At 55.1% G+C, this 20,274-nt stretch overlaps 10 protein-coding genes across 10 annotated transcripts; 4 read left to right on the top strand and 6 right to left on the bottom strand.

Annotated features, from left to right (window-relative positions):
- Nucleotides 1–326: 326 nt before the first annotated feature.
- On the top strand, nt 327–3,618 carry BU25DRAFT_446615 (STE-domain-containing protein). Its single transcript, XM_033709499.1, has 5 exons — nt 327–922; nt 955–1,054; nt 1,107–2,714; nt 2,806–2,889; nt 2,942–3,618. The coding sequence occupies exons 1-5, from the start codon at nt 727–729 to the stop codon at nt 3,174–3,176; spliced, it is 2,223 nt and encodes a 740-aa protein (XP_033564573.1). The 5' UTR covers nt 327–726; the 3' UTR covers nt 3,177–3,618.
- BU25DRAFT_257133 (uncharacterized protein) lies at nt 3,306–4,300 on the top strand. Its single transcript, XM_033701677.1, has 2 exons — nt 3,306–3,735; nt 3,785–4,300. Exons 1-2 carry the CDS (start codon nt 3,434–3,436, stop codon nt 4,179–4,181), a joined length of 699 nt encoding a protein of 232 aa, XP_033564572.1. The 5' UTR covers nt 3,306–3,433; the 3' UTR covers nt 4,182–4,300.
- Nucleotides 4,301–4,419: 119 nt separating this feature from the next.
- On the bottom strand, nt 4,420–6,555 carry BU25DRAFT_335382 (GIDA-domain-containing protein; the record flags this gene model as incomplete). The annotated part of the gene is made up of 2 exons (XM_033702584.1): nt 4,420–6,391; nt 6,443–6,555. 2 exons carry the CDS (start codon nt 6,553–6,555, stop codon nt 4,420–4,422), a joined length of 2,085 nt encoding a protein of 694 aa, XP_033564571.1.
- A 174-nt stretch (nt 6,556–6,729) lies between these two features.
- BU25DRAFT_362551 (uncharacterized protein) lies at nt 6,730–7,706 on the bottom strand. Its single transcript, XM_033703741.1, has 2 exons — nt 7,359–7,706; nt 6,730–7,211 (listed from the first exon to the last, which is right to left on the bottom strand). The coding sequence occupies exons 1-2, from the start codon at nt 7,625–7,627 to the stop codon at nt 7,037–7,039; spliced, it is 444 nt and encodes a 147-aa protein (XP_033564570.1). The 5' UTR covers nt 7,628–7,706; the 3' UTR covers nt 6,730–7,036.
- Nucleotides 7,707–7,852: 146 nt separating this feature from the next.
- Nucleotides 7,853–9,923, bottom strand: BU25DRAFT_408331 (WD40 repeat-like protein). The gene has a single exon (XM_033705788.1). It carries the CDS (start codon nt 9,698–9,700, stop codon nt 8,006–8,008), a length of 1,695 nt encoding a protein of 564 aa, XP_033564569.1. The 5' UTR covers nt 9,701–9,923; the 3' UTR covers nt 7,853–8,005.
- Nucleotides 9,874–11,176, top strand: BU25DRAFT_408330 (NAD(P)-binding protein). The gene is made up of 2 exons (XM_033705787.1): nt 9,874–10,615; nt 10,739–11,176. The coding sequence occupies exons 1-2, from the start codon at nt 10,268–10,270 to the stop codon at nt 11,093–11,095; spliced, it is 705 nt and encodes a 234-aa protein (XP_033564568.1). The 5' UTR covers nt 9,874–10,267; the 3' UTR covers nt 11,096–11,176.
- Nucleotides 11,177–11,280: 104 nt separating this feature from the next.
- Nucleotides 11,281–13,214, bottom strand: BU25DRAFT_489163 (uncharacterized protein; the record flags this gene model as incomplete). Its single annotated transcript, XM_033711404.1, has 3 exons — nt 12,630–13,214; nt 12,478–12,532; nt 11,281–12,428 (listed from the first exon to the last, which is right to left on the bottom strand). The coding sequence occupies exons 1-3, from the start codon at nt 13,134–13,136 to the stop codon at nt 11,281–11,283; spliced, it is 1,710 nt and encodes a 569-aa protein (XP_033564567.1). The 5' UTR covers nt 13,137–13,214.
- Nucleotides 13,215–13,641: 427 nt separating this feature from the next.
- Nucleotides 13,642–15,608, bottom strand: BU25DRAFT_408329 (26S protease-like protein regulatory subunit 4). The gene is made up of 4 exons (XM_033705786.1): nt 15,391–15,608; nt 15,273–15,338; nt 14,104–15,178; nt 13,642–14,054 (listed from the first exon to the last, which is right to left on the bottom strand). Exons 1-4 carry the CDS (start codon nt 15,391–15,393, stop codon nt 13,804–13,806), a joined length of 1,395 nt encoding a protein of 464 aa, XP_033564566.1. The 5' UTR covers nt 15,394–15,608; the 3' UTR covers nt 13,642–13,803.
- A 28-nt stretch (nt 15,609–15,636) lies between these two features.
- On the top strand, nt 15,637–17,093 carry BU25DRAFT_408328 (uncharacterized protein). Its single transcript, XM_033705785.1, has 4 exons — nt 15,637–15,850; nt 15,974–16,333; nt 16,380–16,684; nt 16,739–17,093. Exons 2-4 carry the CDS (start codon nt 16,073–16,075, stop codon nt 16,911–16,913), a joined length of 741 nt encoding a protein of 246 aa, XP_033564565.1. The 5' UTR covers nt 15,637–15,850; nt 15,974–16,072; the 3' UTR covers nt 16,914–17,093.
- A 1,232-nt stretch (nt 17,094–18,325) lies between these two features.
- Nucleotides 18,326–19,943, bottom strand: BU25DRAFT_335386 (uncharacterized protein; the record flags this gene model as incomplete). The annotated part of the gene is made up of 3 exons (XM_033702585.1): nt 18,326–19,582; nt 19,617–19,775; nt 19,824–19,943. The coding sequence occupies 3 exons, from the start codon at nt 19,941–19,943 to the stop codon at nt 18,326–18,328; spliced, it is 1,536 nt and encodes a 511-aa protein (XP_033564564.1).
- Between the last annotated feature and the right edge of the window lie 331 nt (nt 19,944–20,274).

The following is a 20,274-nucleotide window of genomic DNA, read 5'->3' as shown; positions in this document are numbered from 1 at the left end:
CGAACAACCGCGAGGAAAGGGCACCCAGAGAGCCCTCCAGCACGCCCGCGTCCAGACGGCCTTGATGCATGATGCCGTTGACGAGGTCGCGCAGGGCAGCGCAGGCATGCTGCAGGACCTCTGGAGTGGACGACTGGAGACTGATCCACCGCTACCGGGCTCCCTCGCAGCGACATGCCCGCCGCACCAGCACCAAGCATCGTCCGCGGCCAGCCACTTACCAAAGCCTGCGCTAGGAGTTATTCACACTCACCACCCATTGCTGCACGGCCGTCCCATGAGTCGCCCGCACGCCAGAGTGCGGGCCTCGAAATAGATTGGTGGCAGGGGTCTGCAGGCTGGTGCAGAGACCAATGGCCAAGGTCTTTCTCAAACACCGCTAGGCCAGCAGAGACCCAGAGCCCAGGGCGTTTCAGCGCTGCGACACTTTAACTTGCCGCTTTCCCTCCCAGTCCTCGTTTCGCATCCCAGCCCGTCACGTCTGCTCGCTCACCCACCCGTCGAGACCACTCGCGATACATTTCATTCTCATTTAACATATCTCAAACCGTCGCTGGTCGATTTCTCTTTCGCTTTGCGCCTCAACTTCCGTTGTTCGAACCTGGCAGGCCCTTCACCGCGCTTTCCCCTCGCGTTTCCAGAGCGCCGTTCACACCAACACGTTACCGACGTCTGACCTTCGCGACGCCAAACACCCGTTTATAGAGGGACGTGTTGCAGCGCAGCATGTTTCCCAACGCCCACCATGCCCAGATGCCCCCACCCCAGGCACGCTCTGTAGCGCCTGAGACTTTCTTATTAGACCAGGACGCTCAGCAAAGCCTGCCGCCGGACAGCATCGTCGCCCTGCAGCAAGTTGATAACCGTATGTACCGCACCGGTGTCTCAACTGCCCTCGCGCATGGCTTTGGGCGCCCCAATTGTGTGCCTTCCTGTGTACTTACCTCGCTGCAGTGAAGTACTTCCTTATCTCAGCACCAGTCGACTGGCAACCAGACCAGTACATCCGCAGGTTCCTCCTGCCCACAGGCGAATATGTTTCCTGCGTGCTATGGTGTGTGCGCCCACTGCTAGAATGCACAACGGTATAGCTAACTGGCCTGCAGGAACAACCTCTTCCACATCTCGGGTACCGACATTGTACGATGCCTGTCCTTCAGATTCCAGGCCTTTGGCCGCCCCGTCAAGAACTCCAAGAAGTTTGAGGAGGGTATTTTCTCAGACCTGCGCAATCTGAAGTCCGGCACAGACGCGTCGCTGGAGGAGCCCAAGAGCGCATTCCTCGACTTCCTATACAAGAACAACTGCATCCGCACACAGAAGAAGCAGAAAGTCTTCTACTGGTACAGCGTACCGCACGACCGCCTTTTCCTTGACGCGCTGGAGCGCGACCTGAAGCGCGAGAAGATGGGACAGGAGGCGACCACTATGGCGGTCAGCGAGCCTGCGCTTTCCTTCGAGTTCGATTCCTCGCAGTCTCTTTTCGAACAGCTCACCAAGGCGCAACAAACCAACTCTTCGTCGTTCAACAACAACGTACAGCCTTCGTACCAGCACAACCCATCGCCTGACATGCTGTCAAGAGAGTCGATGCCACCGCCGCAAATGGTCCCGGTTCCTCAGCAGATGCCCCAGCACCAGCCGCAGCCGATGCACCACCAGCCAGTACACCACCAACCAGTACACCACCAACCAGTACACCACCAACCAGTACACCACCAGCCAGTACACCACCAGCCGGTGCAGCATGAGGACCCCATGGTTCAGTACCACCAGCAGATGTCTATGCCGCCTTCTATGCCGCCGACAATGCAGCCTACAGTGATGAAGAGCCGAGAGCGCGAGTTCAGCACCTCTCTGCAGTACGACCGCAACGGTATCCCACTCTCGCAGGTGCACCAGCGCCACAGCTCGATGCCCGCTTACATGGAGTACTCGCCAGCTCCTTCTTTCGTTTCTTCGCACTACGAGGACTACAGCACACGGGGCATGTCTTTCGAGCCTCTTACCCCACCACAGCACCAGATTGGCCTCGGTGCTGAGCCAGCTTACATCGCCAACGAGGACACTGGTCTATACAGCGCCATTCCCGACCTTCCAGTACCCAACACATTTAACCCTTTGATGAACATTCCTCCGTCAAATTTGATGGGCCCTGGCTACCCAGTGTCGAGGCCTTTCGCGCCTGGGAATGTCTACTCCGTTATTGAGGGTTCGCCGACCTACAAGCAGCGTAGGAGGCGATCGTCCCTCTCTGCAGGCATCACTGCCGCAGTTGTCGCAGCTGGCAATGCTCACCAGGTTCACCGACAAAGCGATCTGAGACGGTCAATGTCGGTCAACCCTGTTCCTGAGGCCGATGAGTCGAACCACAACTCGCCATCGCCCAACAGTACAAGCTATGCCCAGCCAATCCAGGAGTCTAAGCCTCTCGTTGACATTTCGCGTCAAGGTACACCTCTTAACACCGTTGAGGAGAGCCCTGAGCCTCAGCCGGCAATGCTGCATCACGACGATCTCAACAGCATGGTTAACGGCGAATTATTCGAGACACCTCTTCAGCATAGCGCCGTTGCTCGTGCGGCAGGTGCACCCGTCTTCCGACGCGCGCGCAGTGCTACCATGATGGAGATTGGTCCCTACCCTCAGAAGTCTCACTCATGTCCCATCCCGACATGTGGCAGGCTCTTCAAGAGATTAGAACACCTCAAGAGGTAAGCGCCTAATTCCCTCTCATTTCCTGTTGATAGGTGGTCAAGACCTCAGACTATTTTTATGCATTGACGCTGACGATCTGGCGCTTAGGCACGTGCGCACCCACACACAAGAACGACCATACGTCTGCCCGCTGTGTAATAAGGCTTTCTCGCGCTCGGACAACCTTGCCCAGTGAGTTGCTCTCGTCAATCTTTCCTGAGTCATCGTTGCTAATGCAAGTCAGACATCGTCGCACACACGAGCCCCGTCCTGACGGTGAGCCTATTGAGGACTTCAACGAGGAAGATCTCGAGGGTGAAGAGGAGCTCCACCTTGAGGAGGACTCCCCGACATCCGGTAACGAGTACCTTGGCGGTGCGCACAACGTACCTGCTTCTTACGCCGACATTCCTGGTCCCGGCTTGGGTATGGGCGCTGCTATGGCCACACCTCAGCAGCTGATGGCTAGCCACTACTAGGCGGTCGCCAGCGACTGTCTTTATTGATGTCTTATCACGATACAAACATTCGGCGCTGGGCGACCCTCGATAGAGTGGCTGCATTTCTTTCTTCTTTCTTATTGATTCCCTAGATCAGGTTTCTTTCTTCTTTACATTCTGGCATTTTACGATGTTTGCATTGCATCGCGTCGCATGCATTTTCTTCCGGTATTGATGTCACGAACACGAGTACCCTTTTCTTTTCGCTTAGCCTGCGCGCAGTTGTCTTTTCTCACATGGTTGCATATCCTGTTGGCATACGAGCGCTTTTCTGCAAAATTTATTGGACGGTACTGGCGCTGAACGCTGGTGCGCGCACCCTGATGGTCGCTGCGTGTTTCTTGTGGATAGGATACCACAGTGAAGGGCGCCGCTTGAGGCGTGTGTATAATATTGCAACAATGCAGAACGCTTATTCGCGACTTCAATCTTCCGATGCTTTCAGCGACATGCGACTCGACCAGCCTACGGACTGGATGGAAGTACACAATGCATTACTGGAGACTAATTTGCACAGCGCCGACCACTTCCAAGCTACGTGAGTTCTTCTCGATTTCCCTATCAGCTAAAGTCTCACTCGTGCACAGCCACCACCTAGTTGACACTCCCTCTCCGAAAGATACTTCAGACACACACTTCGTCAAGCAACGGTCAATGGACAGCAACAGTTGCAGGCGAGTGCACAGCAGAGACTTCCCTGCTAGGAGTCACCTTACTTTGTTCACACCATGTCTGCGTCATGCTTCTAATATGCAACCGCTACCTCGACTCCGGCGTCAACGCAACGCTATCGCGAACGCTCGCTCAGATGGACCCGAGGCCTCACCGATGAAGACGAACACAAAGGCCATGGACGATGAGAATTCTCCCTCTGCAATGTCCTGGGAAGCAACCCGCCGAGCGTCCCGCGATCCTACAGGATTCATCTCCTGGCAGATGGCGAGACACGGCTGGTCGCCGAAAGAAGATCACACCGCGGACTGACGGGTCCTTCTTCTTCTTCGAGCCGGATCTGCTTGCAGACTTTCAGTTGTTCGATCGGTTGGCCAGGAGGGTGGGTGCCGAGGCGACCACGGAGAGGTGTGTGAAGTGGCATGTGGTATATTGGTGCAGCAAGCGTAGTTGACAACCCTGTCTGGCCTCTCGTCTAGAGCATCGAGGCCTGGCTCTAAGGTAAGGATAAACGCCGCCCAATGCATACTCTTGACATCTCTCGAATAGCTTACAACCCCTCCACGGCGACGCCCGCAGCCGCCCCGCCGCCGTCTCGGTACATAGCTTTCCGCTTCTCTACTTCCTCTTTGAACCGCCTTTCACGCTCCTCTTTCCCAACGCCCTTCACGTACTGCAGGAGTCTTAACGCGCCGGTGGGCGTCACACCCTCCACACGTCGGGCCTGCCCCACGCTTTCCGGCCTGGCTATCTTCAGCGCGGCCTTCTCCTCGAAACTCAGCCCGAAGATGGTTTCAAAGTCGAGATCCAGCGGGAGCGCGAGTTGCTCGTCGCGTAACCAGCGCGCCTGCGCGGCGGCTTGGTAGGCGACGTACGGCGCGTAGGTGGCTTCGATGTGCACTCTATCGCGGATGCGCTGGCTGTAGGATGTGATCTCGGGGAGAATGGAAGCGAGAGTCGTGGGTGTGGTGTTCGCCATGCGCAAAAGGTCGTATGCAGAGCGCTTGGTGCTGTCGTTGCGCACATCGAAGCCCTCCATTTTCCAGGACGGGGCGCCCATGGTTTTGCTCTGGAGGAGTTGCGTGAGGGCGCTCATTTGTGCGGACTCGTCAGAGAACGCAGACCAGCGCTTATCGCTGACGACGCCGTGCGAGCGCCCGAGAGACGTGAGCCGTGTATCTGCGTTGTCGGCGCGCGCGGACATGCGGTACTCGCTTCTGCTCGTGAACATGCGGTACGGTTCGCTCACCCCCTTTGTAATCAAGTCGTCGATCATGATGCCGATATATCCATCTGCTCTCGTCAGCACCATGGCGTCTTTGCCCAAGCTGCGCAGCCCGGCGTTTATCCCCGCGACCACGCCCTGGCCCGCAGCTTCTTCGTAGCCGGTTGTTCCGTTGATTTGGCCCGCGAGGAAGAGCCCGGAGATGTTTTTTGTTTCGAGCGTGCTGCGCAGGTGCCGCGGGTCGACGTAATCGTATTCCACGCCGTAGCCGGGTTGCAGCATTTTGACGTTCTCCAGCCCTTTCACGGTCTTCAAGAATGCTTCTTGGACGGAGGGCGGGACGGTGCAGGATATGCCGTTCGGGTAGATGATGTCGTTGTCGAAGCCCTCGGGCTCGAGCCAGATGATGTGCGATGTTTTGTCTGCAAAGCGGATGATCTTTGATTCGAGCGAGGGGCAGTATCGCGGCCCTTTGACGGTTTCGCGGATGTGGATGCTTTTGTCGAGGTTCTGGCGGATGATTTCGTGGCCGGCCTCGTTGGTGCGAGTTTCGTGGTTAAGTAGCTGGTGTTCTACCTGCACGCGGTCGTTCAGGTAGCTGAATGGCATGGGTGGGTCGTCGCCCTCTTGCGCCTCGAGGATCTTGAAGTTGATCGACTTTGCGTCCAATCGCGGTGGTGTGCCTGTTTTCAGTCTGCCCAGTGTGAATCCAGCTTCCCTTAGACTCTTACTCAGGCCAAATGTTGCGGCCTCGCCCATGCGCCCCGATGGATAGGCGTCGAGTCCAATATGGATCTCCCCGCCCAAAAATGTGCCAGTCGTAATGACAACATTGCCTGTGGGAATAATCTGTCCGCTCTCCAACCGCACCCCCGTGATCTTCCCATAACTCCCCTTCCTCCCCTCCTCCTCCGTGCGATCCACAATGATATCTGCAACGCTCCCCTCCACGACACTCAGCCCCCTATACCCCTCAATCTCCTCGCGCATGTACTTCTTGTACAGCGCTCGATCGATCTGTGCTCGCGGCCCCCAAACCGCCGGCCCTTTCTTGCGATTCAGGACTCGGAACTGAACACCCGCTTTATCCACGATGCGTCCTACGACGCCATCCAGGGCGTCGATTTCGCGCAGCATTGTGCCCTTGCCGATGCCGCCGAACGAAGGATTGCAGGAGCAGACGCCGAGGTTTTCGACAGAGGGCGTGACGAGCGCGGTGCGTGCGCCTGAGCGAGCAGCGGCGGCAGAAGCTTCGCAACCTGCGTGGCCGCCGCCTATAACAATTACATCGTAGGGTCTGTAACACAGTCAGACAAGTGTCGTTGACAGAGTAGTGGGAGGGAGGTACTGCTCGGAGCCGGAGACGCTGGCAAATGGTCTGCGGTGCCGGTTGTGGAAGGACCGCACGCGCGGCGCATGGCCCCAGAGCTGGCGCGCTCGCTGCGGAACGGCTCGCTGCATTGTGGGGTGTGAAGGGGTGGTGGAAGAGAGGATTGGAAAAAGTTGGGATGGGACGCGGAGGTCTTTGAAGTCGCCGCAGCTTTCGCCGCGCGCAGTCACGTGGGGAGGTAAAAGTGGTTTGCGCGAGTAGTGCGCGACAGCGGTCACTGGAGCCGTCTGGAGCCGTCTGGATCCAAGCTTCGAAAGATGGTTGAAGGTTGGAGCTCAGTTCATATGCCGTGGCGTACATGTGTTGACCACCATAGTCGCAGTATTGCACAGAGTACCGTCCAGACAGCGCGCAAAACGCCTCCACTCATACTTGTACAGGAGCAGAGATCGTACACAGGAAAGCCGTTGCAATGGTATACACTCTGATATCTCGTACAAGTTCCAAACGTGAAGCCGACAGCACCGTTCCTCCGATTGTGCGGCAAATCGTCTTCATTACAAGGTATAGCGGCAAATCGTACACAAAACATCTCATCACCGAGATGTTTGCCTACCTAGAAGCCTCCTGCACAAGACCCTCGTCGTTGGTCTCAGCCACATCGTCGGTGCGGGCGCGGGACAGGACATCAAAGTTCCTCGCGACCAAGCTCAGATTGGAGCGCTTGTTGCCCTCAGCATCGGTGAAGACCTCCATGCGCGCATCGGCGTCGACGTAGAGCAGGGATCTATCCTCACACACACACACATTAGCCACCATCCCATACTGAAACTGCTCAAACCGTCCGATGGCTTCCATTGCGCTTCGCCGATGCGCCTCTCAACACATCTCGACAGTCCAAACGGGCGCATTCTTCAGACTCTGGTGAACTCACCCCTTAGGCACACCCATCAGAAAGTCCTTCTGCGCGCCCTGCACAAAGCTCGCGACCCTGAACCAGCTCGTCTTCTTCTCCTCGCCCTTGCCGAACGAGCTGCCAATAACATATCTGACCAGTGTGCGGTCGCCCGAGATGGTGACTTCCTCGGGCGCGACGCCCAGACGCCCGACGACCGTCATGCGCGCGAGTTGGCTGGCCGGCGACGAGCTGAAGGAACGTGTGAATGCGCGTGGCGCGGCGGTACGCAAGGACGAAGCAAACATTTCGGCGGTGTTTGTGGGAGGAGGGTTGATGGCGTGGAAGATGGATGTGAGACAGATGGCGGGCGGTTGGCGGTGGGGGTGTTTGGTGGGTAGAGATGGAGGAGACGCGACACGCGCAAGTCAGGGGCGCGTTCTGCCAAGCACTAATTCACCGAGGCCATTGCTGAGTCACTGGCTCGCAATCATCCACATAGCTGCCGTGAAATCAATATGATAAACATGTCGTGCTATTTGTACGATGCTTGTTGATTTCTGGGTATAATCTATCCATCCGAAGTCTCCAGTGCAGCTCAACGTGATTCCTCACCAGAGCTCTCCACTACTATTCGTCTTCCATAGTCTTAGACTCACATAGGACGTTAAACCAATCAATCCCCACTACTGCCTCTTCGCTCTCTTCCCCGCCGGCTCATCCTCATCACTATCGTAGTCTTTGTATATCTGCTTGGGCTGCGTCTTATCCCACGCCCCCGTAAAAACATTCTTCTCCCCGGCTTTCGGCGCATACTTGAGCAGTGCCTCCCTCGGATCCTCATCGCGCATATCACTCCCCTCAATTTGCTCCATGACATACTTCTGATCCGGCGTGCTCTTCGCAAACGGCGTGACAGCGGGAATATGCGGGCGCCGCGGGTCGCGACTCTTGCCGGACGCTGTGAGCCCGATGGTAGGGTGCCGCGCTGAGAAGGAGCCTGGCGTAGCTTTACCTCCTTGGTCTTCGCCGGCCATGCCAAGCGGGTCCATGTCCACGGTGAGGTTGGGGTCGTCGTCGAGGTGCCGCTTTTTGGGCGCTTTGCTGAGGATGGTGAGCGCGCCGGCTGTGGAGAGAGTGGGGTTGAAGAGGATGGTTGTTTGGCCGTTGGCGGAGCCGGTGAAGATCTGGTTGAGCTTGGGATGCCAGTTTACTGTGATGAGAGGCGAGCCTGGGGTGACTGGGGTGACGAGCTCTGGACGGAGTGTTGCTGGGTTGAGGATGTGTAGGTGGCCGGTCTCGGAACCTGTGATGATGCTCGCCGAGTTTGGCGCAAACTTGATGTTCGATGTTGGGTACTGTGATGATGTCGAGGGATGTGATGTTGTGTTGAGCGGTGTCTTGAACTTTCGTAAGTCCCACAGCTTGATCATGTCGTCTCCACCTCTTGTTATGACCAGTCTTCCGTCGGCGCTGATATCCAGTCCGCTTGTCCAAGTATCCTTCTCGTGCGCATCGCGAATCTCCGCTGAAGGGCGGTGATATGGGCCTTCTCCACCCCACATGACTAGACTGCCATCAAGCGCTGCAGATACTAGTATGCTGCTGCCACCTTCAGCTGCAGCGCCCCAAGCAACCGCCGTCATTCTCGTCATTCCCGCACTCCCCGCTGCCCGCGATTTGTGCACTATGACCTCCTCCTGCTTCATCCTCTTATTGACATCCCATATGCGCACCGTGCTGTCCGTACCCGCAGTCACAAATCTGTCCCTGTTCGTTGGATGCCATGCAGCGCTCGTAAGGTCTGCTGTGTGTCCCTTCGTGTTGTGCTTGTCCCTCAGATACATGTCTCCCTTGACATACTCTGCAGTGAGGTCACCATCTCTGCTAAACAGCCTTGCTTGCGGCGTCGCCGTGACGCACAGAAACTGGCTTCCAGAGAGCGGACTGATCAGGACCTGATGAATCAGATGCGACTCTGCGGTCTGCGAGGGCTTCGTAGCGAACGGATCGACCGTCTTGAACGCGCGTATCGTACTTGGTGTCAGCGAACTGAGATCGTGCAGCTTCAATGTGCAGTCGTTACTCCCCGTCACCATCCGCGTGCCTGAAGGGTCGAGCGCAATAGTGGTAACAGCGCGGTCATGCGTTTTGATAACCAGCTCATGGGAGACCGGGAACTCATCCTCATCCTCATCATCGTCGTCGCTGTCATCGTCAGAGTCCTTATCTTCCACCTTCTTGCCCTGCCTGCTCTCATCCACCACCGGTCTCCGACAGCGCTCAATTTGCGCCTCAACATCTACATCTCCCTCTTTCCTGCCAAACTGAGTCGGCATAAACTGGCGCAAAGCCTCATCATCTTCCGCGGAAAAGTCCATTGCTGCACATGCACAGTAAACCTGACGACTGACAGACCGCGTTCGTGAGCTTGAACAGAAGGCCCAGCCTCACGAATCTCGTGCTCGAAGTTCTGCCTGCAGGATGACATCAACGCGCCGCCCGCGGGGACGCTACGTTGAGAGCGGCACGCTACACTTCGACGTGGGGATTCTAATCCATCGCGTTTCGACATCATTAGTAAACCTTGTGCATAGTGCAAGAAGCCACTGTGTTTCAACTTCGTAGACAAGCAGTCGTCAGCGTTGTGCCTAAAGTGTGAGTAAGCAGATGAAGCTGCTCGATATGTAATCCTGTGTGGGGGCTTCACCAATACCTTTTGCAAGTTTACTGCGTATACAGTCAGCTTTGCATAGGTTGTAGTCGTGGTAGGGCTAGATGACGAATTGGTAAGCTGTATGATAGGTGTCGTCAATTGATGACCAGCGTAATGGCGAGGCTGTAATGGTATAAAGTCGGACACCAGTCCGCTATAGAATCAACACAACGTCCCAATCCAAGCTCCAATCCTATTCAACACTCATAGCTTCGACGGAATTATCTTGAGAATGTCACGAACACTCCTCCTCTTCGGCGCCGGCCCCGGAATCGGCGATAACGTCGCAGCCACATTCGCATCCAGCGGCAGCATCGACCACATCGTCCTCCTCGGGCGCAACACCGACCGTCTGCAAAATGAAGCCGCCGTGTTCGTCCAGAAGGCTGCCTCAAACGTCAAGGTCGATACTCTGCGCGCCGACCTGAGCGACCTGGATTCCATCCCCAAGGTTCTCTCGCAACTCGATGACCTGACCAAAGGCGAAGATATCGAAGTAGTATACTACAACGCGGCACGAATCAAGCCCACCGATCCAGTTCTGGACGTCGATGTGAAGGAGATCGAGGATGATCTCAGGGTACGTAGAGTCTCCTACCTCATCTCATCTGAGCACGCTTTCCATTTCCAGCAAACATCCCCCATACCACCATCTTCACAGAAGCATTAAACCCCAGGTATCCTAAAGTCTAATCTTCTCTAGGTCACCGTCCTCGCCCTCCACCTAATCTCTCAGCACTACATCCCGCTCCTCCAATCAACCTCCAAATCCTCCCCGACCTCCAAGCCCGCGCTTCTAGTCACCAACTCGCACCTCCCCTGGGACCCCGTGCCGCAACTAATCTCACTCTCCCTGGTCAAAGGCGCGCAGCGCACGCAAGTAATCTCCTTGAACCGTGCCTTTGGTGAGAGTGGAGTTCATTGCGGTTTGATCAGCGTGGAAGGAGTAGTCGATCCGAAGAACAAGGTTTTGAACCCGGCCAATATCGCGAAGAAGGTGCTTGAATTCTGGCAGAAGGGCGAGGGGGTGGAAGTGAATTTGAAGGAGCCACAGCAGTAGATGAGGAGTTCTGGCGAGAGCGTTGTCGTTGAGGTGTGGATGTTTGTAGAAAGCAAAGCAAACAAAGTCATCCAGGACCACCATCCCGAAACTCCAAAGTCATAAAATTCCCAAGTCCAAATCCTCCCGCCTCGAAATACCCGGTTAACTCAAACACCAAACATCACATAGCCATGATGACCACTTTAGTACCCACGCCTCCCAGCCCCATTTCCCCCATTCGCTCCACCCCCATCCTTCCTCATATGCAGCATAGGAGCCACAGGCGCGGAACCCATAGGCTTCTTCGCACCGAGCACCGAATTGCCCAAGAACGCTAGCTGCATCTGACCGTTTCCACTTCCGGAACTCGGCCTGCGCTGCCACTCCCTACTACCATACTGATCGCGTTCATTTTCGTACTGCTCATCCTCATCCTCTTCCTGCGTATGGTGGCCCAGCGCAGCTCCAGTGCTGTTGCGATTCGCCTTGCTGAGCGAAGCCGTGTACTCCTGGCGCTTGCGCATGAGCTCGGAACCAGGGGCTTGGAGGTGTTCGTATGTTCCTGGTGTGCTATGCGAGTCAGCGGAGCGGTTGCGGATCTTGCGCAGGCGCTCGCGGGGTGTTTGTAGGTGGTGTTCATTTGGCGAGGATGGGGTCGAGTTTCGCGTTGGCCTGGAGGTCGTCAGGTTGCTTTCGGGCATATGGCGAGGGACTGATTGAGCGCGAGTGCTAATCGCGGGAGGTTCTGGCTGGCGCTCGTCTTCCTTGACGCCTTCGTCTTGGTGCTGTTGACTCGCTTGTAGGATATGAGGAGGTGGCATCTGGTGCTGGGAATCGTCTTCGTCCTCTTCGTAGCGTTGATCTATGACACTGTTGTCCTCTTGTGCCTGGGTCGCTGCAGCCACGTTCGATCGAGCTGCTGGCACCGGCGTACTCCTGGCTTCTTTGACCGTCGCAGGCACCGGCGTGGCCGTGCGACTTCCGCTCACGCCGCTATGCTGACTGGCCGTGGCTTCCTTCCTACCCTTTCCACTCTTGGTGCGAGGTGGAGCGTAAGCACTCTCGAACTCTTCGAGTGCGCCTTTGAGCTCAACGACAGCTTTGTGGAGTTCCGGGAAGTCACTGCCAACGTTGGCGTATACCGAGACAACGTTCCAGGACGCAACGATCAAATTGTCGAAGTTGGGAAAAGCGGTCTTGACGATGTTGTTGAAAAGATCCACTTTGATCTGCGCAGGTATGGTGTTGAATGTCTCACTCTTGACGTTATTGGGGATCGTCTCTAGGCCGACACGTTGACGTTTATTCGATATGTGCTTCGTGATCTCTTTGCGCTTGCGGGAGCTTCCATCTACAGTGCGTTGGATGTTGCCATGCCTATGATGGAAATGTAAACTTACCTCGAGAGGAGTCTTCGTTGGCCTTAGACTTTGCCGCCTGTAGCCTGGCAAGTGTCTGAGGCAATGTCAGGAAGTACCTCGAAACGGTGAATCGTAAAACCGTAGACGAGGGTGTATCTAGGAAACAAAGCACCTCTACGCACTGGACATACCTCTCCTTCTTCGAACTTCGCTGGTGGATGATCGAGCATGTTGTACGCAACACGTCTCGCCTCGTTGATCTTCTCCATCCTTGCGTGTATGGTCTTGTACTTCGCCTTGAAGAGTGGGAACATGTTCTCTGCGACGAAACGATGGATGCCCACCGACCCCAGCTCAGCATCATCCTTCGGTAATGCGTCCTCAGTCCGCATCTCAAAACGCTCGTCTTCCACCGTCAGATAAGCCCGGTATGTTGCTCCACCTTCTTCTGGAAACTGGACATTGCCAAGGTCGAAACGGGTAGCATCCTCCTTGATGGTAACCTGCGCAAGCGGAGGATATACTGTACCGCTGACGTTCTTGTACGTGGGTGGCTCATCTGCGGTGACGCCGTTAAGGAAGGTGTCTAGGTGAGCTGGTTCGAGGTATCGAAGCTGGTCGCGCAAGATCAGCGCTCGCTTCTGCGGCTTGTTGAGACAAGCCAGCGTTGGAACATCGCCAATGTCTCCCGGGATCATCGTGAGGGCGATCGTGTCAAGCGTAAATATGGGTGGAGTCCGAGCAGGTTGGTCGAGTCTACGATTAGCAAGGTTGACAAGGTTGACAAGGTTGTGGAGGAGGTAGGAGAGGTGATGGACGCGGAGATGAGCTGCTATATATGCCTAAGTTGCAGGAGGCGTAGCGAAACTCTCTCACCTGTCACGTCCGGGAGACCAGCGCAGTGATCAAAGTAAAGGTGAGCAGGCTTCGAAGTTGTGCGCTGGCATTTTGAATCCATGGTGACGCCGCAACAGAGCTTGTAGTAATCTTAGTGCTGAATACCTTCCAGGTGAGGCCTAACGTACTAACGTTGGTAATGAGGACGTCGCTATCTTCGGCGCAACTCAGGGTGCTAATGGTCTCTACGATGAGGTTTCGTCTATATCAATGTTTCAATGAGAAATAATGGTTGAGAGGGGGACTTGTTGATCACGGTGATGTAGGAGGAGAGCACAGCCGGGGCGAACCTACAAGAAGCCACGTCCGGTACAGAGTTACCTGTGGGAGATTGCTTCGAACATGAGACGGCTTGACTTGGTGAGCATTAGTCTACCGCGCAAAGCGCCTATCTGTGCGTACTGATACACATCAATGAGGTCTTGAGTCTTGAAGTCATGTCGTGTCCAATACATCCTCTTGTTACGCCTACAAGTACAGCCCCTCGGGCTCTCCCTCGCTCTTCGTCTTCAGCACACGCTCTCTGGCGCTGCGGAAGTCATCCATCTGTACCCGCATCCTGCGTTCGCGAAGGGCCAACAAGCCAGCTTCAGAGCAGATGGCCTTGATATCAGCACCGGACAGGTCATCCTTTTGGTTGATGAACTCGTCAAGGTCGACATCCTCGTTGAGAGACATCTTGGAGGTGTGCAGGGTAAAGATCTTCTTCTTTGTGTGTTCTACCATCTGTTAGTGTACATTCAAAGTTTTCTAGTTGCAAAGACTTACGGTCCGGGTTCTCGAAGAGAATCTTTCGGTCAATACGACCAGGACGGATCAAGGCGGGATCGAGAGTGTCGATCTTGTTGGTAGCCATGATGACCTTGACATCACCACGGTCGTCGAAGCCGTCAAGTTGGTTGAGCAGCTCCAGCATAGTTCGCTGAATTTCACGCTCACCGCCTGATGTCGAATCGTAACGCTTGGTACCGATGGCATCGATCTCGTCGATGAAGACGATAGAAGGCGCATTCTCAGCAGCAGTCTGGAACAGCTGTCGCACAAGCCTAGGCCCGTCACCGAGGTACTTCTGAATCAGCTCACTTCCTACGATACGCAGGAAAGTGGCACTGGTCTGGTTTGCGACGGCCTTTGCCAACAGCGTCTTTCCGGTACCAGGCGCGCCGTACAGGATGACACCCTTCGGTGGCTTGATACCCATCTCCTCGTACAGCTCAGGATGTAACAGAGGAAGCTCTACAGCCTCTCGTACCTCCTGGATCTGCTGCTCCAGACCACCGATATCTGCATATGATTCTGTGGGCGCCTTGTCCAACTTCATGACCGACACCAGCGGATCCGCGTCATCTGTAAGCACACCAACGACAGACACCGACTTGTGATGCAGCAGAATGCTGGCGCCAGGCTCGAGGAGGTCTTTGTCGACGAAGGACATAATCGAGACGTAGTACTCGGGGCCGGTCGCGCTCGAAACGATGGCGTGGTCGTCGTCGATAAGTTCCTCGAGGTTACCAACACCCATGGGGCTGCCTCGCATGTCGTCAACCCGCGACCTCTCATCGGCATTTCGGTCGGCGGCTTCCGGATCGGCGTTGACGTTCACGGGCGCTGCTCCCTCCTTGACGGCCTTTGCCTTGCGGATCCGCTCCTGATTCTCGACGTACTCCTCCTCTAGCAGCAGATGGTCATGGATGCGCTGCATGCGCAGGTACCGTAGTTTGCATCGTGCCGTGGGGTAGATGGTGGGGAGCTTCGCGGCGGCGCTTGGACCGGCAGCCTTCTTCTTCTTCCTGCCGATGCGGGTGGTGGGCTGTGGTGGCGGCTCGTACTTTGGCTTCTCCTTCTGCGGGCAAACGTAAGTATCATAGACCGACGGTGGGCGGCGAGGCAGATGTAGGAATGCGGACAGCAGTGATCTGTGTATCAAAAGAACGTACCTTGTCCTTCTTGCTCTTATCGTCGCCGGGAGGGCCTCCGCCTCCAGCGCTAGACTGCTGGTTACCCTGGATATTGTCAGTATACACGCCGCCGCGTTTCACATGGGGGCGAGCGTACCATGCCACGCGATCACGTAGGCGGCTCTGCTGTCGAAGGTCTTGTGTGAGGTGTCGGGAAAGTGTTCGGAGGGTGCAGGCACTGCTGCAGGTGACGGTGGTGGTGAGGCGGTGATGGTGTTTGTAATGTTGATGCTGGCCGCATCGAGCTGATTCACGCCAGTCGGAGCTCGGTCAACTTGCCAAGCTCTGACGCCACTGCTTCACCTCTCACGGCGCCCGCCTCACTCGCCATAGAACAACAGACACGTCAAATGCACGCATGCCCTTTATATACCATTGAATATACATACCACTGCTGCTCCTCCTCTCTGACTCCCCTCCATCCACACCCCATAACCACGTGAGAAACAGCAGTCGTGCTCGGCCCCGCTCTAAATCACCTCCAGCTCCCCCACGTCGGCGGCTCTGAGGTACTCTTGATAGCCACCACACTCCTTCACGCGACCACTGCAACCAGCGTAAGTCGATTCTGCGGCAACCTCGAGAAAGGAGCCTGTATGACCATACACTTGCCGTGACGTACTGGCCTGCCCCACCTGGCAGCTGCTGCCTTTTGAGCCTCAGGCTGACCTTCTGCACAGAGCTAGCACCGCTCGCTGCCTGCCCATTACCGAACTCAGCTCCCTCCCCTCTCCCCTCTTCTCCACACCCTCACATTTCGACCGTATCTTACTCCCACAATGGCCTCCAATCGTGCCAGGCGTATCGCCAAAGAGATCGCCGACATCAAAAACGATAAGCTCTCGCAGATCCTAGTAGAGCCTGCAGGGAACGGCGATGATCTTACACATCTTCACGGCCAGTTCTTTGGACCGCCAGACACACCGTACGAGGGTGCCACATACCATGTCGACATCAAGATCCCTAGCGAGTATCCATTTCGACCACCGAACATGAAGTTCGAGACCAAGATATGGCACCCCAATGTCAGCTCGCAGACAGTGAGTCCTCCAAATCCATACAAACGGGAGGATGCTGATTAGACAGGGCGCCATCTGCTTGGACACATTATCGTCACAATGGTCGCCAGTCCTGACGATCAAATCCGCCCTTATCTCCCTCCAGTCCCTCCTCTCCACCCCCGAACCGAAAGACCCACAAGACGCAGAGGTTGCCAGCATGCTGATCCGCAACCCCGCTGAGTTCGAGCACAAGGCCCGCGAGTGGGCGGTCAAGTACGCCGGCGCCCCCAAGAAGGAGATGGCTGAAGGCAGCGGTGGTGCTACAGCAGAGTCGATCACAAAGAAACGCCAGGAGGCCAAACACAATGAAGAGAAGGTCAAGCTGGCAGCGTACGTGCCCTGTACTTTTGGGTCTCTCTTCGTGATTTGCTAATACAGGATCAGGTACCACGGATACAACAAAGACCTCGTCGACCGATTTGTCGCCATGGGGTTCGACGTCGAAGCGGTGGTTGGCGCATTCGAGTACGTTGGTATCGACAAGATGGGGGGTGAGGACTATGAATTGGAGGAAGCGTACATGGGCGACATCACTGCGCGACTGTTCGGCGAGGCGTGAGGCGGCAAGCAAGAGCGAAGAAGACCTTAGTGACAAGAAGAGGCTTGGATGCACAGGCGTTTGTCATTCAGATTATACACCATCATCGGCGGCGGCGTCCGGTATTGTTCACACATGTACTGTACTCAGACATGTTTCATGACTTTGTTCACAACAGAAGAATCCAATTGAGTGGTCAAACATTATGTTATGATTATGCTTTTCCAACATTCAACTGGGCATCGTGCACTTTAGCAGTAGCCTCAGTAACCTCAACAGTATCACTCTTCAGCGGCGCGCTGCCGAAAACAGTAGTGTTGGGGGTAGGCTTCTCGACAACCTGGCTCAGGCTCACAGCTTCATATCGTTAACAAACATACCCCCAACCATCCCACTCCTCTATTCAGAAAATACGTACTTTGGCCGTCGTGCTGTCATGGCATGACTATCTTCACCATCCATATCCTCGCCTTGAAGTCCTCCTTACTGCCTACATTGCAACCTCTCGTATTCTGTCAAGGTTGCATGGTTATTTTGAGAGCATTGGAGATCTGCTCAAGGTTGAAGACTTGATTTGCAGGAACGAACGAGTGCGAGTGCGATGCCACGACCGCGCAGGTCGAGTAGGCCAACAGAATGTTGTGCTGTGGTGGAGGTGTTGCGCTTTAAGGAAGTGGCGATGTACATCTCCGATGCTAATTGCGTCAACGGGGAACGGGATGGCGCCGCTGTGCGAGCTATTTTTAGCCGGTTGGTCAGGAACATGATCGTGGTGAGAAGTATGCAGAGCGGGCATCAAGATGAACGATTGGTGAACTGTGGGGATACGTTCGTGCGTTTGTCGATGTACTGTCTTTTGATTTTGTATTTACCGCCTACAATACAGTATCTTTTTTGCAAAAAAAAAAAAAAAGTGGACGTTGCTTGGAAATGACTTGGTCGTATGGAGCACCGCACGAAATGCATACCAGTCTTGGTGTAGACCACAGAACGTTGAATACGGGTTTGTAGGTTCTACATCTAACAACTCTCAAAGCGCGGAGTAAGTTGCCTGTTTCTCACTATTCTCCTCTGATCGGCATGCAGCACAACATCAATCTTGTGTTCTGTAACACGTCCCTGGCTTGTTATACGAGCAATGCATCCGCAATTGCTTGTATATGTATTGGAACCATGTGAGCCAAGTCTGTAGACAAGTCATGAAGGTGGAAATCTTTAGTGAGCACGCCGAACGTTCACGACTTTGGCTTCGGAACACCGGACCGAGCCTGGTGGCATCTGAAGTTCGAAATGCCTTTGATTTCAGTACTCCTATTTCTGCATTATATCTTCACTTGTGGAGATGGTTGGAGATATTACTCGCGATGCTCAATGCATCTTACAATATCATTATGAGTTACTTTGGTACTTTTCATTTCTTGTAAATCGTAGGCTTAGTACTGGCCGAAGTACTTGCCCTTTCCACGACCAAACTTAGGCTTAACAACAAATGCACCACGATCAATAGTGTTGATCACGGTGTAGCCACTTGGGAAAGTGTAGTGTGACCATGTACCAGCATCCCAGAGCGCCTGACCACCACCGGCAACAGCATCGTCACCAGGGAAAACGTCAAAGTAAGCAATCTCTTCAACACGGGAGCCGTCAGGGTGGCGAGGGATAGAGCTGACATCGAGAATGCGCAGACCGGCCTGGTAGTTGGACTGGTACGCAAGGCCGTCGTGCACAAACTGGTTGTGGTCGACGGCGCGCGTGGTAGACTTGTAGTAGCCGGTGTTCTTGGGAGCCTCGAGGTTGGTGATGTCCCAGATGTAGGTCGCAGGGTATCCGTCCTTAGCAACAGACTCTGGGTCGGTGTCGATACCGCCTTCGATCTCACCCTCGTCGAGCTCATCGTCCATGACGAGGTGAGTCTGCCAGTAGGGGTCGAGGACCCAGCCCTGGTGAGTGTAGGAAGCGCCCTTGTAGGGGGTACGCGAAATTACGGTCGAGGCGTTGAAGCCCTTCTTGTTGGTGACGTCGTAAATGGTCAATGTGTCCTCGTTGTAGCCGTAGCAGATGTCGCGGCCGTAGTACTTCTTGTGGGGTCCGCGGTACACAATGCACTGAGCGTCGTGGACATAACCGTCCTGGGGCGCGCAGCCCTCCTTGTAAGGCTTGGTGATGTCGTCGACGTTGATGAAGATGAGACCTCCAGCACATGTGTCGTTACGGCCAGCACGTCCACCTGAACCGACAGCTACAGCGTAGCCCTTCTCCTCGTTGGTGACGACGTTGTGGGAACGGCCGGCAATACCAGCGCCCTCAGTGAGGTCGTTGAACCAAGCAGTGAGGTCTGTTGCTGGGTCAAAGACCTTTGGTTCCTTGGGGCTGAGCTTGAGGAGCTTCTTGAAATCGAAGATCTGTACTCCGTGACCTGCACCCTCAGAACCAACGAAGAGGTAATCACCCAGACTCTTCATCTCGTGCCAGATGACAGGCGAGGCCTGGGCTGGGAGGCGGCCAAGGTACTCAAGCTCGCCCTTGGAGGTGACCTCCGCAAATGCAGTGCCATTGGTCTGACCAATGGCAATGAACTCACGGCCCTTGTGCGTCCATCCCCACGAACCAGATCCCTCAGAGACGGGAGGGGGATTACCAAGTTCCTCGTGTGTCTTGAAATCGTACAAGTCCCATGGTGGCGTTAGCACCTTGCAATTTCGAACCTCAACTGCATAAACTTACGATGTTCTTGCACTTGTAGGTCTGGTCGGCGTCACCCTTGACTGCCTCAACGCGGCCGTTTTCGCACTCGATGCGATTCTTGTTGACGCGCTTCTTGTGGAAATCCTTCCACTTCTTGTTGTCGTAAGCACCAGCGGCGCGCTGCTTAGCCCAAGCACCCTTTGACTCAATTAGCAGCTATTCATTTAACAGAGTGTGATATCGCACCTCCTTTGCCGCCATCATCTTCTCCATGACTTCACCAGAGCGGTACTGCTCCTTAGAGTATCCGGCAGCCGATGCCAGAGGCATGGCTGCAAGAGCGGTTGCAATGGTAGTCCACTTCATCTTTGTGATTTCGACTGCAATTTGACAGTTGGCAGATGGAGATGATCCAAGAACCCGGGTGCAGGTTCTCCCATCTTATATCCTCGTGCTATCGACATAGGCCAACCCGGAAGCATTCTGTCACTCAGCATCTGATCGCGTGCGAAACGCCATAGATTGGCGCTCACTGTGTAACCCCGTGTACCTTCCTATCGCAGATTACTGCCGAACCCCAATGTTCGTTACCAAGACCCGTGTAGAAGCATTAACGTTGTCGTTGGCATGCACTGGCGAGCTGGGCACTTCTTGGGGAAGTCTTGGTGGAAGGTGGGAAGTGCCCGCTGATTTGCTC

The sequence above is a fragment of the Macroventuria anomochaeta genome (genome assembly GCF_010093625.1).
Source record: "Macroventuria anomochaeta strain CBS 525.71 unplaced genomic scaffold BU25scaffold_7, whole genome shotgun sequence".
Taxonomy (NCBI): domain Eukaryota; kingdom Fungi; phylum Ascomycota; class Dothideomycetes; order Pleosporales; family Didymellaceae; genus Macroventuria; species Macroventuria anomochaeta.
This window is presented reverse-complemented; position numbering and strand designations above follow the sequence as displayed.